This window comes from Hippocampus bargibanti, linkage group LG02 (genome assembly GCF_051943395.1).
Source record: "Hippocampus bargibanti isolate YZ-2025 linkage group LG02, ASM5194339v1, whole genome shotgun sequence".
NCBI lineage: Eukaryota > Metazoa > Chordata > Actinopteri > Syngnathiformes > Syngnathidae > Hippocampus > Hippocampus bargibanti.
In genome coordinates this window covers 31,162,288-31,182,480 of record NC_142735.1, presented here as the reverse complement: position 1 = coordinate 31,182,480, position 20,193 = coordinate 31,162,288, and the positions used below count along the sequence as shown (strand labels likewise).

General features: G+C 45.9%; 1 protein-coding gene across 3 annotated transcripts in view; it reads right to left on the bottom strand.

Annotated features, from left to right (window-relative positions):
• LOC148902434 (transcription factor COE3-like) overlaps positions 1 to 20,193 on the bottom strand; it is a 46,629-nt gene that overhangs the window by 13,315 nt on the left and 13,121 nt on the right. For 2 of the 3 annotated variants that reach the window (XM_088990968.1, XM_088990966.1), the window contains exons 7-10: positions 6,135 to 6,216; positions 5,944 to 6,061; positions 2,835 to 2,968; positions 1,381 to 1,507 (exon numbers count right to left, since the gene is read on the bottom strand). In XM_088990968.1, coding sequence (XP_088847094.1) covers positions 1,381 to 1,507; positions 2,835 to 2,968; positions 5,944 to 6,061; positions 6,135 to 6,216 — 461 coding nt within the window. The remainder of the gene's footprint in view (positions 1 to 1,380; positions 1,508 to 2,834; positions 2,969 to 5,943; positions 6,062 to 6,134; positions 6,217 to 20,193) is intronic. The other variant, XM_088990965.1, reaches the window with a different exon arrangement.

The window sequence follows — 20,193 nt, the reverse complement described above, 5'->3', positions numbered from 1 at the left end:
TACAGACAGAGAGAGAGTGAGGCCGGTTCTCCATCTCTCTCCCTTTCTATCTCATTGCTCTCTTCCTCTCTCTTTCTCCCTTTCTCTCTCTCCCTTACTCCCTCTCCCCCTCTCACTCCCTCTCGCTGTCACTCTTTCTCCCTCTGTCTCTCTCTCTCTCTCTCTCTCTCTCTCCTTTCTCTCTCGCTCGATCTTTCTCTCTCTCTCTCTCTCTCTCTCTCTCTCTCTCTCTCTCTCTCTCCCCCTCGCCATGTCTCCCTCTCTCTCTGTCTCTCTCCTCTCCCTTCCCTTTCTCTCCCCCTTCCTCTCCCTCTCACTCTCTTCATTTCTCTCTCTCTCGCTCTCTCTTCATGACTTCTTCTCTCCCTTACCCCCTCTCTCCCTTTCTCTCTCGCTCGATCTCTCTCTCTCTCTCTCTCTCTCTCTCTCTCTCTCTCTCTCTCTCTCTCTCTCTCTCTCTCTCTCTCTCTCTCTCTCTCTCTCTCTCTCTCTCTCTCTCTCTCTCTCTCTCCCTTTCTCTCTCCCTACTCCGCCTCTCTCTTTATTTCTCACTTTCTCCCCCTCTCTTTATTTCTCCCTCTCTCGCCGTTTCTCCCCCCCCCTCTCTCTCTCTCTCTCCCTCACACCCTTCCCTTTCTCTCCCCCTACCCCTCCCTCTCATTTCTCTCTCTCTCTCTCTCGCTCTCTCTTCATTACTTCTTCTCTCCCTTACCCTCTCTCTCTCTCTCTCTCACACACCCTTCCCTTTCTCTCCCCCTACCTCTCCCTCTCATTTCTCTCTCTCTCTCTCTCCCTTCATTACTTCTCTCTCTCTCTCTCTCTCTCTCTCTCTCTCTCTCTCTCTCTCTCTCTCTCACACACACCCTTCCCTTTCTCTCCCCCTACCTCTCCCTCTCATTTCTCTCTCTCGCTCTCTCTTCATTACTTCTTCTCTCCCTTACCCTCTCTCTCTCTCTCTCTCTCTCTCTCTTACTCTCTCTCTCTCTCTCTCTCTCTCTCTCTCTCTCTCTCTCTCTCTCTCTCTCTCTCTCTCTCTCTCTCTCTCTCTCACTCTCTCCCTTTCTCCCCCTCTCTTTCTTTCTCCCTCGCCCCTCCCTCTCACTTTCTTGCATGGGATGGATCGGTCTCTTTGTAGAATTCTGAACGTCAGGATCATGTTGATCATTTGACAGAGCGGCCCCGTTTGCCCTCATGAAATTGGCTCATTCATTTGAGGGACATAAAATACAAATCAGATTTGTTTTTCTTTTGCTCAAATAATTGGCGATGATTTGTTTTTTTGTATGACAGACATGCCAACAATGTTGAGCATTTGTTTTTCTCAAACAAGAGACTTAATCGATGAATCAAGAAATAAAAACAACAGTGGGCGGCGCTCACCAGTGTAAACGAAGCGTCCCGGCGCGCCTTTGCAGAACTGTTTGGACTTGTAGGACAGCGTGACCTCCACCACGCCGGGAATGTGCCGAGGGGGTGTCTGAACGCGGATGGCGTGTGGCGTGATCAGCTGTGGAGCACAAAACAATGCTGGAAGAATAAACGCGCTGCCCCGAATGAAGGCGGCGAAGCCACCGCGCCGCCGCCGTGAATGGAAACGGGACGAGGCAAGGATAATCGGCGGGGCCCGTCTGTCCGGGAGCGATGGGGTTCTGCCCACTTCTGCACACCTGTTGCTCATCACATCACGAGTTGCTTCTCCTTGAAAGGACAACCGACACCTCCGGACAAGTTGCGGCCATAATTTGTAAAATCACTTCAAATGAGTTCTACTGAGCGCATTTTACAAAGATTCCACCGCATATAGCCATATTTTACCTTTTAAGACTCGCGCTGAATATTCAGGAAGTTTGTTTTTGAGTTGGTGACAATGCCCTAAGTGATGTCACGGAGGGAACGCCCCTGATCGAGAAAGCGACACGCAATGCATTTTGGGTACTTTGTTTTGTCTGAAAATACCGTGTTGATCGCAAAATTAGAAGGAAACCTACATAACTAACACGATGGTGAATCGTTGTGCGGCAGCCAATTGCGGTAACACGCATAAAGAAGGTGTAAGTTTACACAAATTCCCAGTGGACAAACAGCCATTTCCAACACACCAGAGCCGAAGGATAACGAGGAGCTAACCGGAGTTAGCGATGGATAACTCCTCTCGAGGCTGATCATCCAGCTTGTAAATTATTTTGTTGAACGCATATAAGTAAAATGGAGCTCTTCCAAGCTAAAGATGATGACATTCTTCGGAACGGGGACCGAGCTCGTTGGTGTAGCCGAAAGGACAGTCAAATCTGGTACGTATTGTAATGCCTCTCAGCGTGACATGCACAACACAAGCACCGGACGTTACCCGACAGTCAGTCTTTTCTTTCAATCGAACACAAATAGTTTTCTTGACCCCGTGATTAAATTGTAAATAACTGGATGAGTAACAAGAAAGGATCTTTTTCCAAATCTGAACTCTCTGAAGCCTTTCTTTTGATTCTGGAGCATGGCAGTTTGTGAAGGAGTATCCTGACGAGACATCACGAACTGGGGGTGGGACTTTCTGAATTTCTTCAGTTTTGAGCTCATTAATGGCAGTTTTGGGACACTTTAAGTCATTTTTATTGGTGTTTTGCATTTAACTAAAAATATGAGCCTGCGTGTTTTGGGTATTTTAGGTGCTATAAAACGTTTTTCTGATGTCAGTTGAATGGTGTCGGTTGTCCTTTAAAAGGGAGAGCCGCAAGTCTGCCCGCCCACTGGGTCTTCTGCAGCGACCACCGCCCACCCCTAGTCGCCGCCCCGGCCCCATGCCTCGTGTTCACCACCAGCGTGTGCTGGGCCTCACTCACCTCGCTCCACACCAGCATGGTCCCGAAGACCACCTGCAGTCCATCGAAGAAGTTGTCTCCTATGAGGATGACGGTGGCCCCCCCTGTGGTCCAACCTTCGCTGGGGCTGATGGCTTTGATGCAGGGTGTGGCTGCTTCACCCACACACACACACACACACACACACACACACACACACACACACACACACACACACACACACACACACACACACACGCGCACACACGCACACACACACACAACTTTTTGTTTTTTGTTTTAGTCAGTTGTTAGTTACAGTGAGACCTCAACTTACAAACTTAATTGGTTCACAGAAAGAGTGTGTAAGGCATAAAGTGTGTATCCCAAAAAATTAATTTCTCATAGGAAACCATTAAAATGAGAATAATCAGTTTCCAGGTCCCATAAAACATAATTTTCTAAGCCTTAAAACTACACAAAATATCCTTTATTTTATGTATAATAAATGTGCTATGGGATTATAATTAAATAAATAAACTACTGTATAATAAAGTGGTTTTATTTACCTTTGTGATGGTCGTTGATGGCTTGATGGAATGGAGTGGCCGGTTTCATCAGCATTAAACACTTGATGAGGAAAGTAACCTTCTTTCACCATCTTGAGGAATGATCCCTTGTTGGTGCTTTCTCTGTGATAATTGTATCTAGTTATTCATCAATTGTGTTCTGTTTAGCTGGGTTGATAGCTTTTTGCATCAAGTGTACAGGTGGCTTGTGCGGGTTATTTGTGGAGCCTGATTGAAGGGATATTTTAACCTTGCATTCTACACCCTGCCTTTGAACTACCAAAGTTAAACGAGTCCAAATGTCACTGTTTTCTATCCATTTTCTCACTCTCTCTTTGTCGTCTGCCTCTCTCTTTAATGTTTAAACCACCTCCCCTCACTGCTGCGTTCTTGGCCAATCACGTGGCTTTAACCGAAGACTGGGGGCAGGGAATACAGGACAAAAACAAGTCGGCTGCCATTTTCTTACGTGGAGAACGGCCTCACTCTCGCTCTCTATCTGTCTGTCTTGTTAGGAGAACGGGCTCGTCCGCAAAGTACACATCGCTCATTGTGACGCTCCGTGTGTATCCCGAAAAATAGTTCTTATTCCAAGGTTAAATTTTCATAAATTTAACATTCGTAAACCGAAAAGTTCATAAGCCAAGGGGTTCGTACACCGATGTATCACTGTATTTGGTCAACTGACGGCTTGCTCGGCAGGTCAGTAAAACCAGTCGCTTCGTTTGTATATTGGTCGCCTAATTGGCTTGTTGATTGTTTTGATGGGCCGCCTGAGCGGTCGCTTGTTAGAGCCGCTCTAGTGTTTTCTCCAACGGGCGTTTCCATTGCGCGCGCTTCCATGGCGATTACTGTTTTGAGTAATTGATGGGAGTACATTTTTTTCTTCAGAAATGCCCCCCTAAAAAAAAAGCCTGGGCAAATCATACTTTCAGTTGATACTTTGGCTGCAGCGGTCAGAAATATCGCACTCGTAGTTTATCTGCCGCTAAGCGTGACGGCCAAACAAGTCAGGGGGCCATCGGCGATGGTGTCCACGGTGAAGGCCCTGTTCGTTGCCCGCTTTTTGTCAGGATGGTAGACAAACGGGATGGCAACTCAAAGCAAAAGAGGAGCAAGTCTGGAGGACGCCGGGCAGGGTGGTGAAGGGGGGGGGGGGGGGGGGGGGACAAAGACGGCAGCGGCTGTTGGGGCTTTTTAAAAAAAGCAGATAAGAGGACCACAAGGGCCGTCGTTTGGTTGGTCCCAGCCTGGTGAGAGCAAAACGTGTCAGGGGCCATCCGAGAGGGCCACGTGCCTTTCATGAGGATCCCATTGAGGTAAGCGCCGCCCGCACGCCTGTCGGCTTCGTTCCGGCACACTTGAAAAAGGCGAGCAGGGACGTCGGGCGGGAGGACGTCGCCTGACGCCTCTTTGATGACTGGCTCTGGGAGGGATTCTTTTACTTGGCGGTATGTCCCAGACGGGTGGGAGTTGTCGAGAGAGAGGAGGGGGGGTGGCTGTTCTAATTGAACGTGGGCTTGCTCGTTTCCCAGACGCTTAAAAGATGGAGGACAAATAAAACAAGTTTTGCTTCATCTACTTCATCTACTGTCTTTGTTGTTTGCCCGGATGCTCACACGTTTGCAAGGACAAAAAAGGTGGTTTTTTTGGTCATCCCCAAAGGCTCTTCTGAGAAGCGCTCATCATCTGCCATCTGAAAATTTATGACCACAACCAGCATTTGCATCTTCACGCATGTTCCAAACGTACATGGCCAGCCAAGTACTGACTCAGATAGTGACTCTCAGTTTCATTTAAATGACACACTCCTGAGATCGTTACCACACAGGCAGATGAGGTGATACCAGAAAAAATGGGGCAATCAGGCCAGTTGTAAACCATAATCAGTCAGGACAATAGAAGCAGTCAGTGTAGCCTCAGGAAATGGTCCTCTGCTCTCCAACAACCTTAGAGCAGGGTCCTATCATAGCAGAGGTCTGGCACCGCCAACCCTGGACAGTAGGGATATATATAGGGTCTTAGCTACCAGCAAATTTTAGTTAGCTGACGAAGCCTCTTGGATAAGAAGCAAAATGTCCGACATGACGGCTGAAGAAACCTTTTCATCGATGGACCACTCCTGTACGACTGGGAGCTTACACAGACGAATATAATGTATAGCAAATTGTATATGTTACAGTTCCATCCATCCACCAGCCATTTTCTGTACTGCTTATTCCTCAGTAGGGCCTCTCCCAGCACTAGGCGGGGGGACACCCTGAATTGTGTGCCAGTAAATCATAGGGCACACAGAGACAACCAACCTAGTGTTCAATCTGCCTGCCATGCATGTTTTTGGAATGTGGGAGGAAACCAGAGGACCCGGAAAAAACCCACACAGGCCCGAGGAGAACATGCAAACTCCACACAGGGAGGCCGGAGCGGGACGCAAACCGGCGACCTCTGCACCGTGAAGCCAGCGTGCTAACCACTCAACTACCGGGTCGCCCTTCATTGAAATCCATCAATCACAAAAAAAAAACACTCTTGCCGGTGGATGTGGTACGAAACGTAAAAAGCGAGTAACGATGCGCTCTTACCTTCGGATGGGTCCAGGCGACGTGCGCGGCGGCCATGTTTGGAGTTGTTGTGGACAAACATGTTGTCGGAGACGGACAGCACGTGGCCGTCCACGTTGACCGTGGTGGACACCACCACCTGCCGAGGAGCCGGCAAAAATACTTTGATGGACCGACTTTTGCTGACGAGCGCTCGTTGCCACGCGACTGACCTGGAAGCGCCGCATGTCTCTCGGGTTGCCCGCATTTTTCAAGCAGTTCTGATTGCACTTGAGAAAGAACTTGAGGAAGAACCTAAGAAACAGCAGACCGAGAAATACAGCTCAATACATGTTTCAAAATAGGCGTGAGGGTGATGTTAGCTTAGCATCGCAGTTGCAATAAGGGGATGGGTGGCGACAAAGCATTGGTCGAACTCAGCAATGTGACCAGCAAGAATAGCATCCGCAAAACAAAGAGAACTCATTTTGGTGTCAATGAACATGAATCCGGGTGCGCGCGCACAAACACAAAGACCGAGTAGGGCGTGATTAGTAGGTGAGGTTGAGTTTTGTATTGATGCAGCGGCCATGTTGGCCTCTTGAGATGAAGTCCGCCGTCTGCTCGCTCATTAACAACAAACAAGAGCGGCTTTGTGCGCATGCACGTTAGCCTCACGTGATGACGCGAACGTGCGCAAGAGCGTATACGTTGGTTCGGCTACACCTCATCAATAATTCAGCGGGCGAGATGTGAAAATGACATGGACCTCCACTAGCACCAGCGCGGACAATCAAAGTCAATATTTGATGAGCTGCTAAAACGCAAGTGACCCCCTCCATAGCCAGAAAGTGCATGTACACACACACACACACACACACACACACACACACACACACACACACACACACACACACACACACACACACGCACGCACGCACACACGCGCACACACACACACACTCACACGCACACACCTTCCTTTCAAAGGTTTTGTGAGGTCCGGATAACTACAGATAAGGAGTGAGGACCACCGTTGCTGATAAGTTTAGAGAAGAACTAGTGTTACATTTGAAGACTAAATGTCACCCCATTTCCCACTTCAATGTTTAAAAAAAAAGAAATAAAAAGTGGACTTGAAACTGAAATAACAGCAGTAGTGAGGTTTCTGAATGGGTACATTCAAAGTCCTCACCCATGTAGTGAATTTGGTTAAAATATCGTTTTACTTTTTGTGGTATGAACTCTTTCATCTCATTAACCACGCACACACACACACACACACACACACACACACACACACACACACACACACACACACACACACACACACACACACACACACACACACACACACACACACACACAGTGAGTAAAAAGTGTGTGTATCCAAGTGAAATGAAACTACACAATAAAAAATCATTTTGGGTGAATTTGTGAGGACCTCTGAAACTTTAACAGATGCATATATAGACCCCATAGAAGCCTTTAGAATGAAAAACTTGTGAGGACCGGCCAAAAGGTCCTCACTTGTCAAAAATGTCCTCACTAGGTATGGTATAAAATGTTAGTGGTCCTCACAAGACTAGTCATATAAACAAACACACACACACACACACACACACACACACACACACACACACACACACACGCACGCACGCACACAGGCAACATAGGCACACACTTAGTTGGCACAAGCACTGTGTACAAACGTGTGTTTTTTGCAGCGTGTGTGTTTTTCTCAGCACATTTGAGCTTCTCGCGCTCTCTGCTTCCGTCCATCTGTTTGGCGGCGCGCGGGTGCGATGCTGCGGTGGTGTAGTGAGGTGTGCTGCCGCGGAGGCGGCGGCAGTGGCGGCAGAAGGGGGACCTGCGGTCAGTGTCAAGGTTGCCGCCGGCCGCCGCCATCTGGCCCGACCTCGGACCGCCCTCCCAAAAACAAAACACCTCTGAGAGCGCCTCTCACTCAAAGTCAAGTTGAATGCGAGCCACGTTTGCGCAATTTGGTGCACATTTCTCCATGTTCCAAGCGCGTCAAAGTGGGGCCTGGCAATACAAACTTTGGCCCAAATGATGATTATATATGATTATGATTATTTATTGATGTATTTCTTTTGGCTTGACCCGCGTGCCGTGATGGGTAGGTGCAAGGGAGGGGCCTTTTCCGCCGCTTCCTGTCACCATTTTTTTGCTGTGCTCGGCGTTTCTAGCGTGCCGTGCTCGCGCGGAGGTGTTGTGAGACGAGAACGGCGCCGTGCGGGACGTCGCAAACGCCGCCGGCGACGACTCCGTCATTTGGGATGGAGGAGTTGGGAGGCGAGGCTCCCCGGAGCAAGTCACTGGCTGTCACAGGGGTCGCCATGGTAACCAGCCATTTGTTATCCAGCTGTTGTCACATTTTCCTGAGGTGACGACATTTCTGACAAAACAGCAAAAGTGCTGCCAAGGTGCCAGCGGAAACCAAAAAGCACACGCGTGCGACGTGCTGGTGTCAAAAAAAATGTGTGATCGGTGAGCGCCTGGTGGTGGCGCTCAAGACAAAACTGACATATATACAGTGATACCTTGCCTTACGAACTTAATTGGTTCCCAGACAGAGTGTGTAAGGCGAAAAGTGTGTATACCAAACATTAAGATCCCTTAGGAAACCATTAAAATGACAATAATCCGTTCCCAGGTCCCCACAAAACATAATTTTCTACTTTCAATTTTTCTAAGCCTTAAAACTACACAAAACATACCTTATTTTATGTATAATAAATATGCTATGGTATTATAATTAAAGAAATACACTGTAATGTATAATAAAGTCGATTTTTTATCTTTGTGATGGTCGTTGATGGCTTGATGGAATGAAGTGGCCGGTTTCATCAGTATTAAATGCTTGATGAGTAATGTCGCCTTCTTCTCCCACCATCTTGAGGAATGATCCCTTGTAAGCTTTGGCAGCTTTATCGTGAGAACTGGCTTCCTCACAATGATGAATGACACTATCCATCCCTGTCCGACGCTTAAAGTTCTCGAACCATCCGTGGCTAGCCTTGAAATCATCAATGGATGACGAACTTCCAGGTTGCCTCTTGACGATATCTGAGTGAAGTTGTTGTGCTTTCTCTGCGATAATTTTACCTAGTTCCTCATCAATTGTGTTCTGTTTAGCTGGGTTCATAGCTTTTTTCATCAAGTGTACAGATGGCTTGTGCGGGTTATTTGTGAAGCCTGATTGATGGGATATTTTAACCTTGCAGTCTACACTCTTCCTATCAATAAAGTTGAAACAAGTTTTTCAAATTTCACTGTGTTTTCTATCCATTTTCTCACTCTCTGTCGTATGCCTATCTATTTTTTGCAGTTCTTTGTTTCTGTAACCCCCCCCCCCCCTTCCCATCACTGCTGCATTCTTGAACAATCACGTGCGGCTTTAACCGAAGACTGGGGGCGGGGAATAGAGAACAAAAAAAGTCGGCTGCCATTTTTTTGTTAGAACGGGCTTGTTCGCGAACGGCACATCACTCATTATGGCGCTCCGTGTGTGTCCCAAAAAATAGTTTATATGCCAAGATTAAATTCTCGTGAATTTACCGTTCATAAGACGAAAAGTTCGTTAGCCAAGGCGTTTGTAAGCCGAGGTATCACCATTTCCCCCGCGTTCAACACAAACGGGTGAAGACGACCCGCAAAACTTCCCGTCACCACCAACTTGTGATCGCTCAGCAAGATAAATCAGCCTGACAAAATTGGGGGAAAAAATTGCCGCATTCAAACCAAAACAAAATAAACTCAAGCTGCATTATAAAATCAAATTTCTATCGTACACGCGCTTCTGACGATTGTGTACCTTTGTGTGTGAAAACAGAAAAAAAACCACACAGTGTGACACGTGGCTGTGCGTGAACGTTAGAAGTTGCATATGCATCTTTTGATGAAAATGTTTCTTCAGCCGTCATCTGTACTTCTTTGAAGGTGTCGGACGGTTCATTTCTTATCCAAGAGGCTTCGTCAGCGAACTAAAATCTTTTGCTGGTAGTTTCGGCCCTAATATATCCCTACTGTTCAGACGTGGCGGTGCCAGACTCTGCTATGATTGGTCCCTGCTCTCGGTTTGGGGGGAGCAGAGGACTATTCCCTGTGGCTACACTGATTACTTCTATTGTCCTGACTGATTACTTCTATTGTCCTGCCTGAGTATGGGGTCTACGACTGATTGCCCCATTTGATCTGGTATCACCTCATCAGCATCACTAAGCCTATGTTGGCTAATAAGTCTGTTGTATGAACGATCCAAATTGAACCTAACCCCACCATTGCGATTTAGTGAAGAATTTTGCGGTGAATGAGGTGAAAATCTTTTTTTGTGGTTGTGTTTGGTGACGCTCTTCACGCCAAGCGTTTGGCGGTCTCGATCGCTGCCGCGCGCCAATGTGATTGACAGCCGCAGAGTGTGAGCCTCTTCATTAATGACTGACGACTAAATAACACTTAAGCCATCGAGCACAGGTGTGGGGGGTTTTGCTCGATGGATCGATGCCCGTGTTCACACACACACATGCACACACACACACACACACACACACACATGCATGAGCGGACATTGGATGTGTGTGTGTGGGGGGGGGGGGGGGTTCGGGGGATATGTGTTGGTGGTGATGGTGGTGGGGGGGGCAGCCTGTCTTGATCTAGATATTTTTTTCCCAGCGTCCTCAAGCGGCGTTGAGATTAGCCCGTCGGTTAAAGGGTGGCGAAGCATTTCGCTCTTTGATTGGCGCACTTGACAAGCAGGATTAGAAGACGTGATTAGCGAGACGCCGCACGTATGCACCGCTAAACTAAAATAAGATAAACTAATCCCATAGGCACCCCGCTAGCGTGAAGCCTTGCTTTGCCACTTTCTCGTTCTCGCGCGGTGTCATCGTTTTCACCCGCCGCGTCCGGTAGCCGTTAGCATGTTAGCTGAAGTCAGCTGTTTCATTTGCTGTACAGTGATGCCTCGGCTAACGAAATTTTCGGCTTATGAACGTTAAATTTACGAGAATGCTACGTTCCTCATCAAGTGTTTAATGCTGACGAAACTGGCCACTCCATTCCAACAAGCCATCAACGACCATCACAAAGGAATATAAAACGACTTTATGATACAGTAGCTATCTAGCTATCTACGTGGCTAGCTATCTATCTGTTGACTATCTATTACCTATCTATTAGCTGGCTAGCTAGCTTTCTATCTATTTACTTCCGGGTTGAGTGAACGCTGCCGCGTGTGGCTGCCGCTCCTCACCCACAGAAAAACTTATACTGTGACTAGAAAGTGACCTTGAGAGTTTTGAAAGGCGCTTAGAAATTAAATGTATTATTATTATTATTATTATTATTATTATTATTATTATTATTATTATTATTATTATTATTATTATTATTATGATAAAATAAGGTATATTTTGTGTAGTTTTAAAGGACAACCAACAGCTTAACTGACATCAGAAAAACGTTTTATAGCATTTAAAATACCCAAAACACGCAGTCTAATATTTTTGGTCAAATGCAAAACACCAATAAAAATGACTTAAAGTGTGCTGAAACTGCAAAGTGGCGAGTTTCAGAAGGTCCCGCCCCCTTGTTCGTGGTGTCACGCCAAGACGTCTTGCCGTGCTCGAGAACAATGCTTCAGAGAGTTCAGGTTCGGAGAAGATGCTTTCTTGTTACTCATCCAGTTATGAATATGATTCAAAAATTCTGAAGAGGAAAGCATACATGTTTGCACTCGATTAAAGAATTTATTCCGTGTCATTTTGAGGTATCTGGGGGCGGTAAATGTAGCCCAAAAAGCTCTGTGGAAACTGGCTGATTTGTTTCCTTCGAATTTTTGTCAGCGAATATCATATAGATGCTCGGTGCAACACACAACGATTCACCATCGCATTATTTATGTGTTTTCCTTCTAATTTCGCCATCAACACGGATCAACACGAAGTTTTCAGACCAAACAAAGTTCTGCAAAATGCATTCACGTGATGAAAGGACTGCTGCAATGTGTCCTTTCTCGGTCAGGGGCATTCCTTCAGTGACGTGACGTGAGGACTTGTCACCAACTCAAAAACAAGACTTCCGGAATATTCAACGCGAGTATTAAAACGTAAAATATCGCTATATGTGTTGGAATCTTTGTAAAATATGCTCAGTAGGAGTCATTTGAAGCGATTTTACAAATTATGGACACAACTTGCCCGGAGGCGTCGGTTGTCCTTTAAGGCTTAGAAAATTAGACAGTAGAAAATTATGTCTTATGGGGAACTGGGAACGGATTATTCTCATTTTGATGGTTTCCTATGGGAAATTAATGTTTGGGATACACACTTTTCGCCTTACACACTCTGTCTGGAAACCAATTAAGTTCGTAAGCTAAGATATCACCGTACTAGTAAAGATGGCGCTAAAGACCGATCGATGCCAACAGGAAATACAGGAAGAACTATAGGGGAAATTGCGGCCGGGCGGCCGACGATTTCGGTGATGTCACGGTTTCAAGGTCAGCCTGACTTCAGACAGTTTAAGAGGCAGGAAGTGAAAAGAGGGGCTGGGGGCGCGCCAGACCCACAGGACTCACAAAACCGGGGGGGAAGGGGCTTTTGGCAGAGCAGCGTCTTCGCTTGGATGATGGCGGAGGCTAAAGTGGCCTCTGGGGCGACATTATTGGCGGGCGTGTGCGCGTGCGCACTAGGCCTTAAAAGAACACCTGCTAGCTAACACATATGCACGCGACTGGACCAACCAGAGGAAGACGAGCAAGTAAACGAGGGGGAAGAAGTAATGGGGGGGGACCAAGGTTTGTAACCCAGATGGACACGGACGAGCCACACAGGACGCTGCGACGGACTCATCAAGGAACCTTCACAAACTCAAAGGAGGCCCACCTGCACACGCCGGGATTCATTGTCACCGAGAGACGTTTGAAGTGGCTGTTGAGAAGTCAGCTGGCTTTCCCGGCGCAGGGACGACTTGGACGCCGGGATGTAGGTTACCTCCCGCCGAATGGACACCCAATGAAAATGGCTAACATTAGCTCACTACGTCATGGCGGAATGAAATCCAAATCTCGGACGCCATTCGTCTTGTGTAAGCTCTCAGTCGTACAGGAGTGGTCCATCGATGAAAAGGTTTCTTCAGCTGTCATCTGTACTTTTTTGAAGGTGTCGGACGTTTCTCTTCTTATCCAAGAAACTTCGTCAGCAAACTAAAGTCTTACTGGTAGTTTAGGCCCTATATATATCCGTACTGTCCAGACATGGCGGTGCCGGACTCTGCTATGATAGGTCCCTGCTCTCAGGTTGGGGGAGCAGAGGACTACTATCAGTGGAGCAGCTGCAGGGGGTAGTCCTCTGCTCCCCCCAAGAAAAAAACCTTTTCATCCTCGGACACCATTGTTTTTTGAATAATAATAATAATAATAATCTTCTTTTCCTATCGCCTTTTCCCTTCAAGGGGTCGCCACAGCGAATCAGTGTCCTCCATCTTCAGAGGTTTGACTTGCATGTTTGTTTTGGCCAAGCTTTTACGTCGGATGTGCTTCCTGACCCAACCCTCTGTATTTATTCGGGCTTGGGACCGGCACAAGAAGACTTATGTCCCCTTGTGGCTATAGAACAGGCAACTCACTCAGTAAAAGGCTCCCAAACACAATACATGTCATTTAGAAGCGCCTCTCTCTCGCTCTCTCGTTAGATAATAATAATAGTACATTTCATTTCTAAGTGCCTTTCAAAACTCTCAAGGTCACTTTACAATCACAGGATAGGTTTTTTTCCCGTGGGTGAGCAGCGGCAGCCAAACGCGCCATCGTTCACTCAACCCGGAAGTAACTCAAATAGATAGAAAGCTAGCTAGCTAATAGTTAGCTATAGAATAATAACGAATCGGCGTGAGTTTGTGCTCACCAAATAAGAATAATAATAATAATACATGTCATTTATAACCGCCTTCCAAAAACGTTTTTCTGGGATGCTACATTTCAGTCCAGATGCCTCAAAATGACACGGCTTCTTTAATCGATTGCAAAAATTCATGATTTCCTCTTCAGTAATATTTGCATCATATTCATAACTGGATGAGTAACAAGAAAACATACGTGTCAAAGTCAAGGCCTGCGGGCAAAATCCGGCCCGCCACATAATTTTTTTCGGCCCGCGAAAGCAAATCAAACTTGTTGAATTCCATGATGATTGCTAAAATCTGAGCCAAAATTTCATATTTTTGGATGTCAACCACAATAAAAGTCATTATTCTTGACTTCAGATTTGAAAACGAGTTATTCATTAATTTGCTGTGTGCTCTATATGTAATATTTGAAGGGATTTAAACATTCTAATGGGTTCCCCAAATTCATAACGGCCATCAAGAGGAACCTTAACTACAATGTGGCCCGCGGCAAAAAAAAAAATGACTTTGACACCCCTGCAAGAAAGCATCTTCTCCGAATCTGAAACCATTGTTTTGATTCTCCAGCAAGGCAAGACGTCTTGGCATGACGTCACGAACAAGGGGGCGGGACCTCTTACGGGTTCAATTTGAAGTAGTTTTTGGACACTTGAAGTCATTTTTATTGGTGTTTTTCATTTGACTCAAAATATCAGCCTACGTGTTTTTGGTATTTCACATGCTATAAAATGTTTTTCTGATGTCAGTTCGGAAACAAAAAAAAATGGTGTCGGATATCCTTTAAGGCTTATTTAGTAGAAAATTTGGTTGAGGGGATTGCTCGCATGGCATGGCAACGTTGGCTGGCTTCGCTTGTTCCTCACTCGCGGTTGTCCGCCCGGCAACAAACACACACACACACACAAGACAATAGCACCCCGGCTCCAAGGCACCCAGGTCCCCCTCCCCCAAATTAATTTGTCAAGTTGCTGCTGCTGGAATAAGACGTTCACCTTGAAAAGTCCATTTACCAGCGCACAAAAAAGCCCACCACAAAATACATTTTTGACTTCAACGACCAGAATGAAAAAAAAAAAAAAAAAACATGACAACCACGCACACACATGCGCCCATTGTTGGGTGTGTGCGAGGGGCACCAGCTAGGGAACCAAACAAAGACGCATGAACCGAACCAGGAATGACAAATACAGGGATGAGAATGACAAATGAAAAAAAAGTCTGAAAAAAATGGGGAGGGGGGGTGCACACGCACATATACTGCTTATATATATGATTTCAACAAAATGTCATGTGTATTATGAGGTGTATGTATTATATAAAATAACTATGATAATACTCAGGCGGCCCGGTAGTCAAGTGGTTAGCACACCGACTTCACAGTGCAGAGGTTGCCGGTTTGCATCCCGCTCTGACCTCCCTGTCTGGAGTTTGCATGTTCTCCCCGGACCCGTGTGGGTTTTCTTCGGGACCTTCGGTTTCATCCCACATTCCAAAAACATGCATGGCAGGCAGATTGAAGACTCCAAATTGTCCCGAGGTGTGAGAGTGACTGTTGTTTGTCATTGTGTGCACTGGCAACTAATTCATGGTGTCCCCCGCCTCGTGCCCGAAGAATGCTGGGATTGGCTCCAGCATCCCCCGCGACCCTAATGAGGAATAAGCGGTACGCAAAATGGATGGATGGTAATACTCACCATGAATATGAATGGTTTTCTGTTCCTCATGATGGGTAAAAATCCAGCCAAAATATCAGAATAAAAGTCAACTTGCTGGGTACATACGCAAGGTTACTGCTAGCTGGCCTGCACAATGCGCATTATCTTGCACGCTTGCTTTCTGCTGCCTCTCACAGTAATAATAATAATAACACATTTTATTTCAAGCGCCTTTCAAAACACCCAAGGACACTTTACAATAAAAACAATAAAACAAAGCACATAACAATAAAACCATAAGTAAAATGATACATAATAAAATAGCAGATAGAACTAGACATTGAAAGCAATTTTAAACAAGTGGGTTTTGAGGTGAGCCTTGAAAATAAGGAGGGAGTCAATATTGCGGATGTTGGGTGGAAGCGAATTCCACAGTTTGGGAGCAGAGCGGCTGAAAGCTCTGCATCCCATCGTGGTGAGACGGGCAGAGGGCACATAGAGGTGAAGGGAGGAGGATGAGGATCTGAGGGACCGAGAGGGAACAGAGATTTGAAGCAGGTCAGAAAGATAGGGAGGGGCAAGGTTATGGATGGCTTTGAATGTAAACAGAAGTATTTTGAATTTGATACGATGTTTAACAGGTAGCCAGTGGAGTTGCTGGAGGACAGGGGTGATGTGGTGAAAGGAGGGGGTTCTAGTGATGATCCGGGCTGAAGAATTTTGGACGAGTTGGAGTTTATGGAGAAATTTCTGATTGATACCGAAGAGAAGTGCGTTGCAATAATCGATGCGGGAGGTGACGAGACTGTGGATAAGGATAGCAGTGGTGTGAGGGGTGAGCGAGGGACGGAGATGGTTAATATTACGGAGGTGGAAATAAGCAGACCGAGTTATGTTATTTATATGGGACTGAAAAGATAGTGAGCTATCGAGGATTATACCCAGGCTCTTGACCTGAGGGGAGGGGGACATGGTTGAACTGTCAATGGTGAGAGAGAAACTGTTAGTTTTGTGGAGGGTGGATTTGGTACCGACAAGGAGAAGTTCGGTTTTGTCACTGTTAAGCTTGAGAAAGTTATGGGAAAGCCAGGATTTAATTTCTGAGAGGCAAAGTGAGAGGCATGAAGGTGGAAGAGAGGCGTCGGGTTTGCTGGACAGGTAGAGTTGGGTGTCACCCGCGAAGCAGTGAAAGTGAATGCCAAACTTACGGAAAATATTGCCAAGAGGAAGTAGGTAGATAATAAAGAGAAGTGGCTCCAGGACAGACCCTTGAGGCACACCAGAGGACACAAGAGAGGACCGTGAGGTGAACGAGTTGATTTGGATGAATTGTGAGCGATCAGAGAGATAGGAATGAAACCAGCGGAGTGTGGTATGTGTGATGCCTAGGGTGGAAAGTCTTTCGAGCAGGGTAGGGTGGGAAATGGTGTCAAAGGCTGAGGTCAGGTCGAGAAGGATGAGGATGGAGAGTGAACCGGCATCGGCTGCCATAAAAAGATCATTCGTGATTTTTATGAGAGCCGATTCAGTACTGTGGCGGGGGCGGAAACCAGACTGGAATTGTTCGTACAGGTTATTGTGAGTGAGGTGTGAGTGAAGCTGGGACACAACTGTCTTTTCAAGAATTTTGGCGATGAATGGGAGGTGGGAAATTGGACGTAGTTATTGAAATCGTTTGGGTCTGAGCTAGGTTTTTTCAGGATTGGAGTGACAGCTGCGTCAGTAGTATATTCAGTAATATAGTAGTATATTGATGCTAACGTTAGCATGGGGCTTGTCATAGTGCCACTGACATTTGATTGTTTCATCGATGGGATTGTTTCTATTTAAATTACAATCTATCAAATTAGACTCAAAGGAGAATCATTCTGTCCGTTCAACCTGATTTTTATTTTTTTTTTACTTGTCCGCTTATTCAAAAGGGGGCGTTTACCTGTTTCGACATCAAGGCACATAAATCAAGATCACCCAATCAAAATGGCGCTTTCCGTCAACACAAGCCAAAAACAGGAAATGAACAGCGAAAAGACGAGAGTACATATCTAAATGTCTAAAAACGTGGGAAATCCGACCAATCGGCCGAAAATTCTCATCCCTGCAAATAGAAAGCAAATGTGTGCGCCAGCGAGCAAAATCTCATACGAGAGAGCACATGAGGAAGCCAACGAGGAGCCCAATGTGGAGACGACAAACGGGAAAGCGAGGATACAAGGAAGCAAAGCCCTGGAAAGCACCCCCCCAAACCTTGTCGTGGAAGCCAACACGCCACCGTCCGAGAAGGGAACCAAAACCTGCCCAATTAAAGGGCAACCTACACCATTCTTTGTTTCCGAACTGACATCAGAAAAACGTTTTATAGCATCTAAAGTACCAAAAACACACGGGACGATAATTTTAGTCAAATGCAAAACAAGAATAAAAACGCATTAAAGTGTCCCAAAACTGCCACAAAATGAGCTAGGAACTGGGCAGATTCAGAAAGTCCCGCCCCCTTGTTCGTGACGTCACGTCAGGATACTCCTTCACAAACTGCCTTGCTCCAGAATCAAAACAATGGCTTCAGAGAGATCATATTCGGAGAAGATGCTTTCTTGTTACTCATCCAGTTATGAAGAGGAAAGCATAAATGTTTGCAATTGATTAAAGAAGTCCTTCCGTATCAATTCCAGCAGTCTGGACTCCAATGTAGCGCCCAGAAAATGCACAAGATGGCGCACAAGCTCCGTTGGCAATGGGCTGATTTGTCCGCTGGGAATTTGTGTCAACTTACACCTTCTTTCTGCGTGTTACCGCAGTTGGCTGCCACAAAACGATTCACCATTGCGTTATTTATGTAGTGTTCCTTCTAATTTCGCCATCAACACTGTGTTTTCATATGAAATAAGTACCCAAAAGGCATTGTGTGTCGCTTTCTCAGTCAGGGGTGTTCCCACCGTGACGTCACGTCAGGCATCGCCATCAACTCGAAAACAAGACATCATGAATATTCAGCGCGAGTCTTAAAAGACAAATGAGAGAGCCAACGCCCCAAACGGGGGGAAGGTGTGAAGGTGCAAAATGGGGGAACGTTCAACAAAGCCCCAGAAGAGCATCAAGGTGCCACGGATGAAAGCGAGCGAGCAAGCGTAAAAAGAAGCAAATGGAGAAACGGACGACAGCAAGTGGGGATGAAACCTCGACTGGAACGTTCCAGAAAGCCTGCAAGGAGCCAAACAAGCAAACGCAACCAGATTGTTGGGAGCTATTTTACGAACGGCATCCACGGGCCTGGACAACCAAGCGCCGCTCTTTTATGAAGCCGATCTACCATGATGTTGCTCACCTTTCCACCACCCCAATCCCCCCCAAGCACGGCAGTCACGTCACATTGGCGCCCGCCGCCATCTGCGGTCGGCGGGCTTGGGCGCTAAAGCGTCCCTCTCCCAGGCTCCCAACGTCCCTTTGCCGCAGACAGATGCCGCATCCCAGACGTGTCACTTTACGCGCCGCCACGTTTGCCAAGACAGATAAAAAAAAATCAAAGAAGATCAAAAAGAAAACAAATAATAATAATAATAATACTAATAATAATAATAATAATAATAATAATACATTTCATTTATAAGCGCCTTTCAAAACTCTCGAAGTACACTTTACATGGGATCAGTTTTTCTGAGGGTGAGCAGCGGCAGCCACACACGCCAACATTCACTCAACCTGGAAGTAACTCAAATAGATAGAAAGCTAGATAGCTAGCTAGCTAAGAGTTAGCTAATAATCACTCAACCCAGAAGAAACTTTAATAGATAGAAAGCTAGCTAGCTACCTAAGAGTTAGCTAATAATCACTCAACCCAGAAGAAACTTTAATAGATAGAAAGCTAGCTAGCTAGCTAAGAGTTAGCTAATAAACACTCAACCCGGAAGTAACTCAAATAGATAGAAAGCTTGCTAGCTAAGAGTTAGCTAATAATCACTCAACCCGGAAGTAACGTTAATACATAGAAGGCTAGCTAGCTAGCTAAGAGTTAGCTAATAATCCCTCAACCAGGAAGTACCTCAAATAGATAGAAAGCTAGCTATCTAGCTAAGATTTAGCTAATAATCACCCAACCCGGAAGTAACTTTTATAGATAGAAAGCTAGCTAGCTAGCTAAGAGTGAGCTAACTAGCTAGCTAGCAAATAGATAGCTAATAGATAGCTAATAGATAGCTAATATCTAGTGAATAGATAACTAATAGCTAGCAAATTGATAGCTAATAGCTAGCAAATAGCTAGCTAATACCTAGCGAATAGATAGGTAATTGGATTTGCCTTTATTAGTCTCGCAGTGGAGAAATTTACATTTCATAGTAGCAAAGTTATGAAAGGAGTGAAAGTAGAAAAACAAAATACATGCCTAGCAAATAGATAGCTAATAGCTAATAGCTATTTAAATGGCCTTAACACATACGCCCCACAACTACAGGTCAAAACCGGACCCTTATCACTACTGCTCACCCTCTTGGGGCGCTTTGACATCCGAGCGGTGAAGAAAGCACACCTGTAGGTCCAAGCAATACCAAAACACACAACACACATTCCACCATGATCCACTGGTGAAAAGGACGCTTTGATCCTCTCCTCTTTCATCTAGAACTGCGTCATGTAAGAGGGAATATTATTATTATTATTTTTGTTCTTTTGACTTCAAGATCGCGCCGCGAGAGTAGCTGCCTTTCCAGCAGCT